At 40.1% G+C, this 15,111-nt stretch overlaps 1 protein-coding gene and 1 non-coding gene across 2 annotated transcripts; one reads left to right on the top strand and one right to left on the bottom strand.

Annotated features, from left to right (window-relative positions):
- Positions 1–470: 470 nt before the first annotated feature.
- Positions 471–1,049, top strand: LOC115662812 (uncharacterized). The gene has a single exon (XM_030584910.1). It carries the CDS (start codon positions 471–473, stop codon positions 1,047–1,049), a length of 579 nt encoding a protein of 192 aa, XP_030440770.1.
- An 11,342-nt stretch (positions 1,050–12,391) lies between these two features.
- On the bottom strand, positions 12,392–12,495 carry LOC115662813 (small nucleolar RNA R71). The gene has a single exon (XR_004003322.2). It is a non-coding gene; the product is annotated as a small nucleolar RNA R71 (small nucleolar RNA).
- Positions 12,496–15,111: the final 2,616 nt, after the last annotated feature.

The raw sequence follows: 15,111 nt of genomic DNA on the forward strand, positions 1-15,111 counted from the left end.
CTGAGGCGCAGTAGCGTGAGTCGTGAGATTGGGCCCGAGGCGTGTTTATGCGGGCAGTGTGAAAGGACCTGAGAGGTCGTGAGAAAGTTGGCTGGACCACGCATGTTGCATAGTGTTTGATTATGGGGTGAATACTGCTAGGCATGGTATGGGACGTGCTCAAGTGGTTTTACCTTATAATCGAGACACGCGCGAGTGTTGTTGTAGGGGTGTCAAAACCAAACACAATACCCGAACCGAAACACGAAATGACCCGACCCGAACATGAAATTTTCTTATTGGGTCGGGTTGGGTCTCAACTTGTTTGGGTAACAATAAAAAAAATTGGATATTGTTTGGATCTATTAGGCTTGGGTACCCAAGCCCAACCCAAACAAGAAACCTTACATCTCTCTTCCACATCTCTCTCCCTCTCTCACCTCTTCTGCGATCTCTTTTGCAATCTCTCTTCCACGTCTCTCTCCGCCACGATGGAGCCGCCGTCGCCGCGACCCACCGCCTCCTTGAAGCTCTGCCTCATGTGCAGCTACAGCGTAGGCGTGGCCCCACGCCCCCATTCCAAGTCCCTCTTCTACCACGGCGGCGAGACCCGCATCGTCACCGTCGACCGCGCCTCCGCGGCAGCCTCCCCCGTCTCCTCCACCCTCGCCGTCGCGCCCCCCTTCGCCCTCAAGTACCAGCTCCCCGACTCCGACCTCGACGCCCTCATCTCCCGCTGCATCGACGACGACCTCGCCATCATGATGGACGAGCTCGACCGCCTCTCCTCGTCTTCGCCCTCATCTCCGCCGTGGGCCTCTCTCCATCACCGCCAGCACCGGCTATCTCCGCTTCCTCGTGCTCTGATCTTCTCATCGGTCGGTCGGTCGGTCGGTCGCTCTTCTTTGCCTCGCCTCATTCGCTCTCCGGGTCTGTCCTGTGCTGCTCGTCGGCGCTCTGCCTCCGATCCATTCTGCTCTCGCGACTGCTCGTCCGCGCTGCTTCGTCGCCTCTCCGTCGTCGTCGCGGCATTCATCGTCGTGATCTGCTCCGTTGCCTCTGCTCGCTGAATCTCATCGCGATCTGGTTCGTCCTATCCGTTCCTGTTTTTTTCTCCTTTCTTTAGGTAGGATTTGGTTGTTGATCACGGAATTGAATCGATATATGCACTAGCTCGTACACTGAGTGGCATTTGGAGGCGTATGTTCTTAGCTTCAGTCGTTAATTTTCCTCTTTGCTTCATAGGATTTGTGTTCATGATGCTTAAATTTTCTTCCCTCGATAAGAAAACGACCTCATAGTTCGAAGCTCCAAAATGTGGAAGGAGCAAGTCCACAACGATCCCTCATACAGATTCTCTTTGCATATGTCTCACCGATTCTGAACGAATCATCTATAAGCCCTCTATAGATGTCCCCACCAAAACAATGAAAAGATCGATGTCTCCAAACAATGAAAATTAATGTCTGATCAGCAACAATGTACATCTCCAAATCTAGGATTTTTCGGTTCCTTCTGGCCAAATCGGCAAGGGATCCTCCGATTATGACACAGCTCAGCAACCTCTATAGATATCAACCTGCAACCATCTTGGAGTGAGGGATTCAGAGGAAATCCTCACCGGAAAAAGAACACTGGCAATGACTCTACTTTCAAGAGGATCAGATTCCTCATGTATTTGTTTCTTTCATTCCACTCCACTCCACGCCAACTTTAAGAGTGTATCCTTCATACTTTGCCTTAATGCACTGCAGAGCCTGAGGCAATTCAGCCTCCTGAACTCCAATTCATACTCCCCTCTTTCCAAAACACGAACCCGACCCGACCCGAACTTGACCCGAACCGACCCGATTGTGTGGCTATATCATGTTCGGGTCTTGTTTCGGGTCGAGCCAAGCACACATATTCATTGTTTCGGGTCGAGTCGGGTATCATGAAAACCCGACCCGACCCGACCCATTGACACCCCTATGTTGTTGTATGATGCATGGGAAATTTCTTTGTGTGTTCTGAATATGAGTTATACTGGATGCATTAATGTGATTTGACTATTATGCAGAGTTGGCGTGTGATTTGAGGCGAGGTAAGTATGTGTTTGTAAATTCTAGTTCGTCGGTTATTAGATTGCATGTGGAGACTCGTCTGGGTATGCATTGGCCTACGTGGGGTTTAGGTTGTTTACTTATTGAGATTTATCTCATCCCCCGTTGTTAAACATTTTCAGGACTGGAGTGACGGATAGTCGTCATGTGCTGTTCGGAGACCGGGAGTGACTTTGTGCATTTGATGTTTCATTCCACCTTTTTGGTTGCCCCCGTTTTGTATAGTGAAGTAGGTTACCCAACCTTTACCCCCTTTTGATGTACGTGTTTCTGTTGTTTGTATCTGCTAAGTATTTTTTTTATAAAATGCATATATTGATTTTATGCTAGTGCTATCCCTTGGTCATGGTTAATTGTCTGGGTTATTTATATTTCGCTTCCGCTTGCGTATTTCGTTTGGGTCGGTGACGCGTCCTGGGACGTCGCGATCAATACGACCTTCGGAGGGGTGTCGCGAGCCCGTCAGGGTTCGGGGCGTGACATTGTCTGGTTTGTTCATTTTCTGTTTCTGAAGCGGAATCTGTGGTTGTCTCGTGTCCTTTGATTGTTTTGAATGTATTACATGATGTTCATTAATGCGTAGCTATTGATATGGACAAGATTTGATGGCCCAAATGGTGTAAAATTTGCGACGAATATTTAGAGATGAATTTTGCAACCGTTACAGTTCATGGCTAATTTGCGACGAATACATTTTGCGACAAATTTTGCGACGAATAAAGTTCGTGGCTAATTTTGTGACGAATTTTGCAACGAATTTTGTGACAAATTTTGCGACGAATAAAGTTCGTGGCTAATTTGCGACGAATTACTTGCGATGAATTTTGCGACGAATTATTTGCAACGGATAAAGTTCGTGGCTAATTTGCGGCGAATTTTGCGACTAAATTTGTGACGAAATTTTGCAACTAAATTTGCGACGAAATTTGCGACGAATTTGCGACGAATTTTGCGACGAATAAAGTTCGTGGCTAATTTGCGACGAATTTTGTGACGGATATTGTTCGTGGCTAATTTGTGACGAATTATTTGCGACAAATTTTTTTCCATCGCAAAAATTTGCGACGCCCTATTAGCGACGGAATTTTTTCCGTCGCAAATTCGATTTGCGACGGATTTTGCCAAATTTTTTGTCGCAAAATTCGTCGCTAATCCCTTGTTTTTTTGTAGTGTTGGCAATTCAAGAGGGATCACAGAAGTAATAATGAGTGAACCACTAAGGAGAAGCTAATATTTGCTCTTGGTGGGATTCTTCAATTCTCTTATTGAGTACATAGCCAGCCGCTATTAATGCAAATATTATTAAGAAACATGTGAGTAACCCACTCTCCCATCTGTTCGTAATTACCCTCTTCGTGGAAAAATTGGCATTAGCTTTCCTTGACTTGCTTCGAAGCCTGCCCTGTTAACAATGGCCAGGCAACCACAATCAGGAGTTCTCTGAGGAAAGTCTTATCTGGAGTATAATCTAGTATCTTGGTCCCACCGAACAAGAGATAGCTTTTATGGTGTTTCACAGACATCCTCTTTTCAAAGCCCCTATTCGAGATTACGTAAATTGTAGACGTTTTTATGGTCTGATGAGGGCGGGGAGTGGATGCCGGGGCATGAGGCCTGATCAAGGTGCGGCTTCTAGCAAGAGTGGTCGCCGGGGTCAAAGACCTAGACCTAAACAAGGAGCGGCTCCTGACAGGCTTCTAGGATGGCGGGTAAGAAAAGAAATAAACCAAGCTAGGTACTGAACGAGGGAGAACGGTTCTGAAAGTAAGACGGGAACTGTTACTTGGAATGATAAGTGTGATCTTCATAATGATAGAATTGTTATAAGGGCATGATTGATCTAGTTATGTTGGCCCTGGAAGATATTGACATCAATATAAAAGTAAATTATGTTTGAGTAAGATTTTATCAGAGTAGTGCAGCAGAAGCGTGGTCGAGCTTGCAGCATCTCCAGTGTGTTGGATCGAGGTCGGGGAAAGAAAGGTCACAGGTCCAGAGCTAGACCAACTCACCATAGATGTTGTCCAGATAAGTAGAGAAAGACATAAGACGGCACAAGTCAGTAAAAGAATTAGGCTGACGGGCGCTAGAAATCGCTTAAGTTTCAGGTAGGTGACCATGTCTTTCTGAAGGTGTCACCAATGAGGGCTGTGTCATACTTCGGAAGGAAAGGTAAGTTAAATCCCAGGTATGTAGGACCTTTTTAAATTCTAGAAAGAATAGGGAATTTGGCTTATCGGTTGGCGCTGCCACCGAAACTTGCTCAAGTGCATGATGTGTTCCTGTTGAGAAAGTATGAGCCGATCCGACACGGGTGCTGAATTTCAACGAGGTCGAATTGGACAGCAGAATGTCCTATGTTGAAGAGCCGGTGCGGATCGTGGATCGTAAGGAGCAAGTGTTGAGAAGTAAGGCCATTCCCTTAGTAAAGGTCTTGTGGTGTCACCATGAAATAGAAGAAGCTACCTAGGAAAGTGGAGAATTAATGAAGCGTTAATATCCCCACTTGTTTGAGGAACTAGGTATGTTTTAAATTTCAGGGACGAAATTCTTTTAGAGGGGGACAACTGTAACATCCTCAATTTTAGTCCCTGGGAAATGGTTATGGTTTAAGTTTGGTAGTTTTTCAATTGGAACCAAATTTTTTACTCTTGTTCTGGAAAACCCAGTTTTGGATCCTTTGTACCCCTTCGTTTTGTTATTTTTGTGAAGACTTTTGTGATCCGAATTTCCAAACACTTCTTTCTTGAAAGTTTCTCCAAACATCTTGAAGTTTTACATACTTTAATTTCATAATTTTTGGACTTGATATGAGTAGTACAACAGCCTAATTTCCGGACAGTGTAAAACTGCCCAGAATGGGTATTTCAGTGATGTTCACACTTTCTTTATTTTCTACAAGCTTTTCTGGGCTGATTTTAGAAACGTTTCCTTCACAAAAGTTGTTGAGAACTTCTTTTTCTATAACATATAAAATTTTGATAATTTTTGGAGATGATTTGGATTCTGTAAAGAGCTTACTTTGAGAAGCAAAGATTCTGTTCAAGCGAACTGTTTTTAGTCTGTCACTGAGGTACTAAAAATTATGTTTAAAAAAATATTCAGATTTCGTGTTCCCTATGAAAAATGTTTCTTAAGGCCTTGTTTATGACATATTCAAATTTGAGAATTTTTGGAGTGCATTTACTATGTTTTCAAGTCCAATTTCTTGAACAGTGCAAAACTGTCCGGTTTTGTCAGATTTCAAAGATTTTTCATTTTCTATATAAGAACGTTGGAATCTCAACTTGATATCTTTTGGTGATATTTGAGGACATTCCCGCGCTGAACCTCGGGTTGAACGAGATTATTATAGATGTTTTGTCGTAGAAAACCCTCGGAAATCATGGAATTGATTATGATGCGGGTTTGCGACTTAAATGTCGATTAGTTGTTATTGTGCAACCCGATGGTGCTGAGTAATTGTGAGCCGAATCGACATTTCTAGTAGGCGAAAATAGGCTCCGCATTTGTTTTGTTGGGAAGAAACTAGAAGATAAGGCTTTGACATGGTCAAAGCTTGTCCTTCAAGCTTCCATCATTAAGGTTCATTAATGCCATTAAATGGCCCTTGACTTAGAAGCCCCATTCATGATGACAAGCCTTAATTAATTGGACTTTGGAGGCACCATCATCATGACATGCATTAATGACTTGAGTAGGGACCAAGTAAGGGCTTCTATAAATAGGGAAGCCCCCATTTGAAGAAGACACACACACCACCAATTGGCCGACCTTCTCTCTTGCTTCTTTGCTTCTTGTTCACGTCGAGAAAGAGAGAAAGAGAGAGAGAGCTCACCGACTAGCCGTGTCTCTCCTTGTTGTTCGGTCAATAGGAAGCCACATCCAATGCCCGTGTGTTCGTGTTCAAGCCCGGGATTCGCCGAGACTCCCGTGTTCCTTTCTTGTTCTAGTTTTATTTCATAGTGTAAGTAAACTTCCTAATATCGGGAAAGGAAGTTGTGATGCGTTGTGACACGGTTTGCTTGGACCGTTTCTCGGTCGTTTGGTTGGTCGTAGTTGGTTCAATCCCTTAATTTGACCATGTTTCATATTTGATGTTTGTCTTGAGCTAAAACCGAGATTTGGCTAGTAAAGTGCACACGTTATAGCCATGCGTGGTGTTCTCTTGTATGAACTTTGCTATTGATCTGCCATTGATGCGGGTGCGGTAAGAGCCGACTTATGTTAACGGCGATCCCCTCGTCCTCGCTTGATATTAGTAGGTTTACTTGCTGAGTCTCCCCGACTCATCCCCCGTTGTTTCCTTTTCAGGTCCGAAGAATGGCGTCTCCCCCGACCCGATTCGGCAACCCATGGAAATGAGAACCAAAGTGCTCAACACGATAGATGCCCGAGAAGGTCGAGCCTACTGCCGGATCACGACGTATGTGATGGTCGATGAGGGCTTAACGGACTTGGTGCCTCACCCGTACGTGGCATGGCATGGCTACACTGACAAAGAATGGGTTGGACCCCTACGTGGGTTCAATGGACTTTTTATGGCGGTGTAGGCGGGCCGGCTCCGGGGCATGCCACGGGTGGGGTGTAGATCGGCCATGCGGACAGGAAGCAAAGAGGAGATGTGGATGGAGTTAGAAGCGAGAAGATGAAGTAGAGGAGATAGGATCACCAAAGCCGAGTTTTGCTATTCATAGTTGGCTAGGAATGGATGAGCCGCTAGAATATGCGTGTGAAATATGTGATGTTTGCCATGGCCCGAAGGGCTTGTTAAAATATGGTTGCATGCACTGTAAATATAAGGTTTGCTCATGATGATGCTTGTCTAAATTCCGCTGTTGTTCTGAATGTGATTGTCCCGAGTTTACGTTTCTGCTTGTGCTTATTAAAAAGATAATAATGAACGGGACGTTACGTTAATGATCCCGAGGTGGGGGCGTTACAAAATATCCAAGAGTTTATTGAAGATTTTGAGGAACTCATGCAAGTGAGCAACATGGAAGTCCAGCAAGGTGACATGTCCAAATTCTTGTGGTCTCATGTAGTTTGGAATCTTTGAGAAATTATGTCTTTTAGGCCTATCAACCGTAGAGATTTAATATTGCTTCCTAAGACGCATTTTAATCAGTGATCACGCTGCGCTGTGCTTGACTAGATTTCTAAGGGCCTACAATTTTGTCTTTAGGGGAGGTGAATGTGGAACAAATCATTCATTTTACCCTAAAGTCCACTTCCTTGCATGAATAAGCAAGAGAATTCCAAGGAATGACCGTTACGCATAACCTGCAAAAGGAAGACAATGTCAGTACGCAAATGAAAAAGTGATCTTTTAGTGATGCTGCCTCTTACAATGAAAACAAGGCGACGATACATGCCCCATGATCCCTATTTGGGGGTCATTTGGTATTTCACCAAGATTTCGCCTTAAGAGGAGACATCATTAAAATATCAAATCACGGCTATCAATCAAATGCCCATTTTATTCAAAAAGTTTTATACGCAAAATGCGGCATCAATTTTGAAATATTGATTTGTGATTTGACTTTTGAAAAAACAGGGTGATTCTTGTTTTAAGAAATCAATGCACAAAATGTGGTTTGAATTTCGATTCTGAAAGGTGAACAAGAAAGAATTTTATTGAAAATGTGATTTCAATTATGCCCCAAAATATAATCTTGATTTGGGAAGATTTCTACACAAAAAATGATTTTAGGCCTATAATTGAAAATTTAGACAAAACCGTCTGTTTTGTAGGGCCAAATTAGACGTGTTTGAGATTTATACTCAAGATTCATTGTCAAGGGTGATTGCCCAAAATTTTCAATTATAAGCTTAAATCGCCTAGGGCATTTGATTGATTTCCGTGAATTTAAAAAATGAAAGTTTCAATTCAAAGTGAACTAATAATGAGAGAAATCATACTTACAGCGGGTGACGATCATTCTTTCTAATCACAAAGACACACAAATGCGCTTGTGAGGTTCACTAAAAGGTGGGATTCTAAAGGCTTATTGTCCCCATCCCAAATAGATCAAAAGAGTTTTCCCCACTCTGCGCTTGCGTCGGACAGTCCTCTTTATCACTATTCGAAGAAGAGCGGGACCAAAAGGGGATAGCCATGTGTCCTTCCCCGCACGGTTTCCACACTTTTAGCACCTCCTATGGGTTTCCTAAGGCGATCGGGGTTTTAGATTGTAGGTTGTGTGTGCAAAGTGTAGTGCTAAAGCAGGTAAAAGCATGCATAACAATTTATATCAAAACAGCACTTCTATTTTCATTCACATACACATACGCCCTTACACCAACCTGCAAAACAAACATGTCAACAATCACTCTACCCCTTATAACTCCCAACCTACAAAACCATTTAACACAATGTTAGCGGACTTACCTTAGCCTTCACGATGCGCTGCCATAAGACCACGTTAATTAACAAACAATCAAGTTATATTAGGCCTGGCTCAACGTCGATGACCTTCCCATGGTATCTTGACCATTTCAATTGATTTAATGTGGAGATTATATCATCCTCTACCTTTCCAACCTGACTAATAGGCTACCAAACCACTACCAGCCAGTGAAAAACCGATCTAAACAACCTAAACTTGCAAATTGTTCTAAACAAGTTATTCAAACCCACAGATTATCATACAGATCGCCCTAGCCGTCTAAACCGATCCAAACGAGTATAAAACCATCAATTATGGTCAATGAAGGCTAACTTGGATGGCCTATGGCTACAGGAGACGCTCCGGCGAGGTCATGGCTGCTCCGGTGAGGTTTAACAATGGCGACCGACTCATTTAGTGCACATCAACGATCCAAAATGCAATCAGACAAGGAGAAATATGCTCAGAATCTGGTTTGAAACATCAACACCCAAGAATGTTGCAAAATCTAGCACAGTGAAGTTCAACTATTCAATCTGAAATTCTTGAAAAACAATGATGAAGACTGGACTTTGCTTGCTTCGACAAAGGGTCAAACGGAGTTTTCGAAGAAACCGGCGACAGTAAAGTTCTTCCTTGACACTAGGACTTCAAGTTGGTGGCCTCAACTTCGCCAGAGAACCTCTTGATCATGTGGCCAAGCGTGATTTTCAGGCCTTCACGATCAACTTTGCACCGGTTGTTTGAGAAGGAGATCCTCTCTAAATGATCGATTTGCTAACGCCATTCAATTGATCGGCGCTGGTCACTCGGTCCGGGGATCTCAACTTCTCTCTCTCTTCTTTGATTCTACTCTCTTTTTCTCTCTATCTCTCTCTTTTGTCTCTCTGGAATATCGTCGAGCACTTCCTCTACGCCGAATAATGATTTCTTCTCCTTTTTTAGCTCGGTTTCCTGCCAAGTTCTTACTCCAACTGACTTCTGAGTCAGTTAGAACGAATCGAGATGGACAGCTGAAAATTCTCCAGCTGTCCGATCCATTTTTCACGTATTATATTGATCGGATTAAGTCGGTGAAGTGGTAGCCATGAACAAATATTTATGTTCTTTCTCACATGAGCAAGCCTGGGCGGGTGGAGAAGATGACCAACTCGAGTCGGGTCAGGTCAACCCGGCAGACCCGGGTTGGTCTGAATTCACAAATTAACCCCTATTTTGATCTAATTTTTCACATTTAACCCCAAAATTGGATTCCTCAACACATTTTACATCCAAACATAGGATTTGTACCAATTTTTATCATAATTAAACCCAAAAATTTCCAAATTTGAATTCGGATTAATAGGGCTTTTGTTCAATTCAGTGCCCAAACTACCTAATTAGGCAAAATTGATGCCAAAATTGGATTACCCATGACTAATTAACCCCAAAATTGGTGCTGCCTTGGTTCGACAAATTCGAATTGACCAAGATCCCCAATTTGAGCTTAAAATCCCTAATTTTCCATTGATTTTTAGGGTTTTTCAATTATTTTGTTAAATTGTAAGATTGGACTGACTAATATGCAATTCAAGGTCCCTGAATCATTTGTTGTGAAGACACTATGGACTAGAAATGACAAGAAATGACTCAATTGAATTTTTGGTTCAATTTTGGGTGTGAATTTGCCCAATTTTTGGGAAAAACATATCCCCAATTGAAATTTTCCAAAATTGATGCTGTAATGATCAAATTGGATTTACAAGAAGACTAATAACTAATTTTATGGAATTTTTTAACTCCATTTGGTACTTTTCTTGATTTTTCACTCATTTTGGCCAAAAGAAAATAAAGAAAAATTCCAAAAAATTCTAAAAATTTTATTTTTGGTTTAGAAATAGGTTCCTAAGCATGGCCAAGGTTTCAATCCTAATTTTGTAATTTTTTAGAAAATTTTAAAATGGGCAAAAAATCAGTTGTCAATAGGTAGCCTTGTAAATAGAGAAGCGTAGTAGACCCTGACCCCCTCTCCTTTTTATGTGATAATCGAAAAAGAGCCCGTGTAGTGGGCGTTTAATTATCCTTACTTCCGATGTGGGTCATTAATGCATATTTATGAAGCATGATTTTGTGTATGTGTTTTCTATGCTATCCCTATTGTTGTTGTTGGTTGAGTGATTTAGAATTCGTTTCGACATGTGCTTAATTGAAAGATAAAATGGATGAATCGGTGACGCCTCCTAAGAAGTCGCAATACATGACCTTAAGAAGGGAAGATGCGTGCCCGACCTCGTGGATAGGACCGAGGCGTGACAGTTCGAAGGTGGATATCACATTGGGAATTCTGCGATTTATTCCCTAATTTTATGCAAAAAAGAAGCAATTGCCTTGTGAGATGAGTCTTGGATGTTATCATATAAATAGGATAACTTAAGGAGATATCTAGTTTTTTTCTTTTAGATCATTTTTGTTTTCAGTGTTCTAGGTTATTTTTCAAGTATTTTAAAGAGAAGACAAAAGTGGTGACAGAATTCTTGTTCTTTGATTCAAGATGTTTGGTTTAATTTATATTTTCATTTCTTCTTCTATTATGTTCTAATTTTCTTTTTTAGAGCTACGATGTTGCCTAACCATGATAATATGAATTTCATGCTTTTTATGCTTTGCAAGTGATTTTCATTCATGTGAGTTATATATTATCGTGCTTAATGCCTTTAAGTGACTAGCCACAGCTTGAATGATTTGATGTGCATGTTTGAGACTGAGAAGTGATAATATGCAATTGCTCCTTATAATATATAACCATGAATTAAATGTGGATAGAAATATACCATGTTATTCGTGTAGCTTTCGGTGATAAGGTGGTCCTAAAGATTCATTGTAAACCGGGAATATTTTTAGATTTTAATGCACTTATGTTTATTTAAATTCACATAGAGATATCGTTGATTGATAAACTGAGCAGGTATGTTATACCTAGATATAGGATAGTAAATAGACTAGGAAATTCCGCTATCACATGTTTGATATTGTTCTTGTATGCATCATGATCTGAAATTCATATCTAGTCATTATGGTGAAATCATATGCTCTAACATATTTTATTTGATTGATTATCTGCCTTTAGTTTCTAAAATTTCATTTTTCAAAATTGTCAATTTTTATTTATTCTCAATTCTATTTTGATTTGTTAGATAAATTTTAGAATTAGTCTATTTTTAATATTTAATTACGTTATTATCATCAATCTCTGTGGAACGATACTCTTCTCATTATTGTATTACTTGTTCAACATGTTCGTTGACACGTGCAGAATTTTACGAACAAGTTTTTGGCGCCGTTGCCGGGGATTGTTTATTTAATACCAATTAATATTGAAACCGGATAATTCTAAGTTTAATCTAGCTTTTATCTTATTTTTTTCAAAGTATACATTAGTGTATGACTTGTAGCCAACAAGGAAAACTTGCTGAGTTTGATCCAGAAATCGAACGTACATTTAAAAGGCGACTAAGAGAACAGAGAAATCACACTAAAAAGATGGAGGGAGTTGGTGATTGTAGAAATCAATGTAGAATCTTGAAAGATTATGCTACGCCAACAATTAAGGGCACCACATCAAGCATCAAGAGACTTGCAATTCAACCAAACAACTTTGAGATCAAGCCATCACTGATTCAGATGCTTCAACAATTAGTGCAATTTAGTGGGCTACCAAGCGATGATCCAAATGCTCACATCGATACTTTTCTTGAAATCTATGACACAATTAAATATAATAGAGTTATAGATGATGCTATTAAATTAAGATTATTTCCATTTTCCCTGAGAGATAAAGCTAAGGGTTGGCTCTCTTCTCTTCCTATAGGATCTATCACTACATGGAATGATATGGCTCAAAAAAAATTTGGTAAGTTCTTTCCACTTGCAAAGTCTGCAAAAATGCATAACGATATTACTAATTTTATGCAGATGGATAATGAATCATTGTATGAAGCATGGGAAAGATTCAAGGAGTTTCTTAGGAGATGCCCACATCATAGACTACACATATGGATGCAGGTACAAACTTTTTATAATGGGTGTAGTACAAATCTCTGTTCTATGATTAATGTAGCTACAGGGGGAACTCTGAATAATAAAAGACCAGAAAAAGCCTACAACTTATTAGAGGAAATAGCATCCAATAGTTATCAGTGGCCTACTGAGGATAGCGGTGCGAAAAGCTAACGAAGTTCATGAGGTGGATGCTTCCACGACAATTGTTGCACAAATTGAAGCACTCAGCAAAAAGATAGATAATATGAGTGTTTCAGGCATGAAAATTCAGAATATGACACGCAATTTTTGTGGTGGAGGACATGTTAGCACAGAATGTCAGGTAGGTAACACTTTTGCACAACCTAATGAAAATGCTAACTTTGTTGGGAATTTTAACAGATCATAGAATAATCCCTACTCTAACACGTACAATTCGGGATGGTGCAATCATCCAAATTTTTCATGGAATAATCAGAATGTGATGAGACCGCCACCGAGATTCAAACAACCAGAAGAGACAAAGTCCAATCTGGAAGATATAGTCACAAAACTTGCCAACACTACTCAGGACTTCATCAAGAGCACAGATGTGAGATTTCATAACCAAGAGGCTTCAATCAGAAATCTGGAGATGCAAGTGGGGCAGTTAGCAAACATGATGTCGGGGAGACAACAGGGTTCTTTGCCTAGCAACACAGAGAAAAATCCAATTGAAAATGTAAAAGCTATAACCTTGAGAAGTGGTAAACAAGTGGGTGAAGAAGATGCCAAACAAGAGATTTCCAGAGACAAAGAAGAAGAGGTCAAGAAATAACCAAAGGAAACAGGCAAGAGCAAACTTTTTCCAGATAATCCCAAGCCATACGTGCCGCCAGTTCCATTCCCTCAGCGACTCCAGCAGCATAAAATAGATAAGCAATTTTCTAAATTTCTTGATGTATTTAAAAAATTACACATTAATATTCCTTTTGCAAATGCTTTAGCGTAAATGCCTAGCCATGCAAAATTTTTGAAGGAGATTTTGACAAACAAAAGGAAGCTAGAGGATTACTAAACTGTGAAGTTGAATGAGGAATGTACAGCCATACAAAATAAATTACCTCCGAAGTTAAAAGATCCAAGGAGTTTTATAATTCCTTGTACTATTGGAGATTCTTACTTTGAAAAGGCATTGTGTGATTTAGGTGCAAGTATTAATTTGATGCCTTTCTCTATTTTTAGGAAATTAGGATTGGGTGAAGTAAAAGCAATCACAGTGTTGCTTCAACTAGCTGATCGATCAATTAAATATCCTAGAGGTATTGTGGAAGATGTATTGGTAAAAGTTGACAAATTTATCTTTCATGTAGATTTCATAGTTCTTGTCATGGAGGAAGATTTTTAGGTACCATTTATTTTAGGTCGTCCTTTTCTAGCAACAGGAAGAGCTCTTATTGATGTGCAATAGGAAAAGTTGATTCTTAGAGTTCAAGATGATATTATGTCTTTTAATGTTTTTAAAGCAATGAAATATCCCTCTGATGATAATTTTTTGTTTTAGAGTTGAGACGGTTGACAAGTTGGTGAACAAGGTTTTTCATGAAAATATTTTTAAAGACCTACTTGAAGCATATCTGGTTCAAACAAAAATAGAGAAATTGAGAATGAGGAGATAATGGAGTACGTAAATTTTATGGAGCCAAATCCAACATATTCAAGACATAAGGCAACAAAATTTGGGGAGCTGGGACAACACACAACAAAGCTTAAGCCATCAATTGAAGAGCCTCCTATTCTTGAATTTAAACCCTTACCCTCTCATTTGAAATATGCTTATTTAGATGGAATTTCTCTTGACCAATAATTATATCTTCTTCTTTGACAGATTTAATGGAAGAGAAATTGCTCAGAGTGTTGAGAGAGCATAAAGGTGCAATTGGATGGAAAATAGCCGACATCGAGGGAATTAGCCCTTCACTTTGCATGCACAAAATTTTGATGGAGGAACAACATAAACCTACTATCCAACCTCAAAGGCATTTGAACCCGACTATGCAAGAAGTGGTGAAAGCTAAGGTAATTGAGTTACTTGATGCAGGGATTATCTATCCTATCTCTGATAGTTCCTAGGTAAGTCCTGTGCAAGTTGTGCCAAAAAAAGGAGGTATGACTGTTGAGAAAAATGACAATAATGAATTGATTCCTACTAGGATAGTTACTAGGTGACATGTGTGCATGGATTATAGAAAATTGAATGATGCCACTAGAAAAGAACATTTTCCTTTACCATTTATTGATCAAATGTTGAAAAGACTTGCAGGACATGAGTTATATTGCTTTCTTGATGGATATTTAGGGTATAATCAGATCTCTATTGCACCAGAAGATCAAGAAAAAACTACTTTCACTTGTCACTATGGTATTTTTGCTTTTAGAAGAATGCCCTTTGGTATTTATAATGCACCAGCTACTTTTTAGAGATGCATGATGGCTATTTTTTTTTAATATGGTTGAAAAATATATTGAGATTTTTATGGATGATTTTTCTGTTTTTGGCTCATCATTTGATTCTTGTTTAAATAATTTGGCTTTGCTCTTACAAAGATGTGAGGAGACTAACTTTGTTTTAAATTGGGAGAAGT

This window comes from Syzygium oleosum, unplaced genomic scaffold (genome assembly GCF_021117445.2).
Source record: "Syzygium oleosum isolate NSW1041296 unplaced genomic scaffold, Sole_v2.1 Sole_v2.01, whole genome shotgun sequence".
Taxonomy (NCBI): Eukaryota; Viridiplantae; Streptophyta; class Magnoliopsida; order Myrtales; family Myrtaceae; genus Syzygium; species Syzygium oleosum.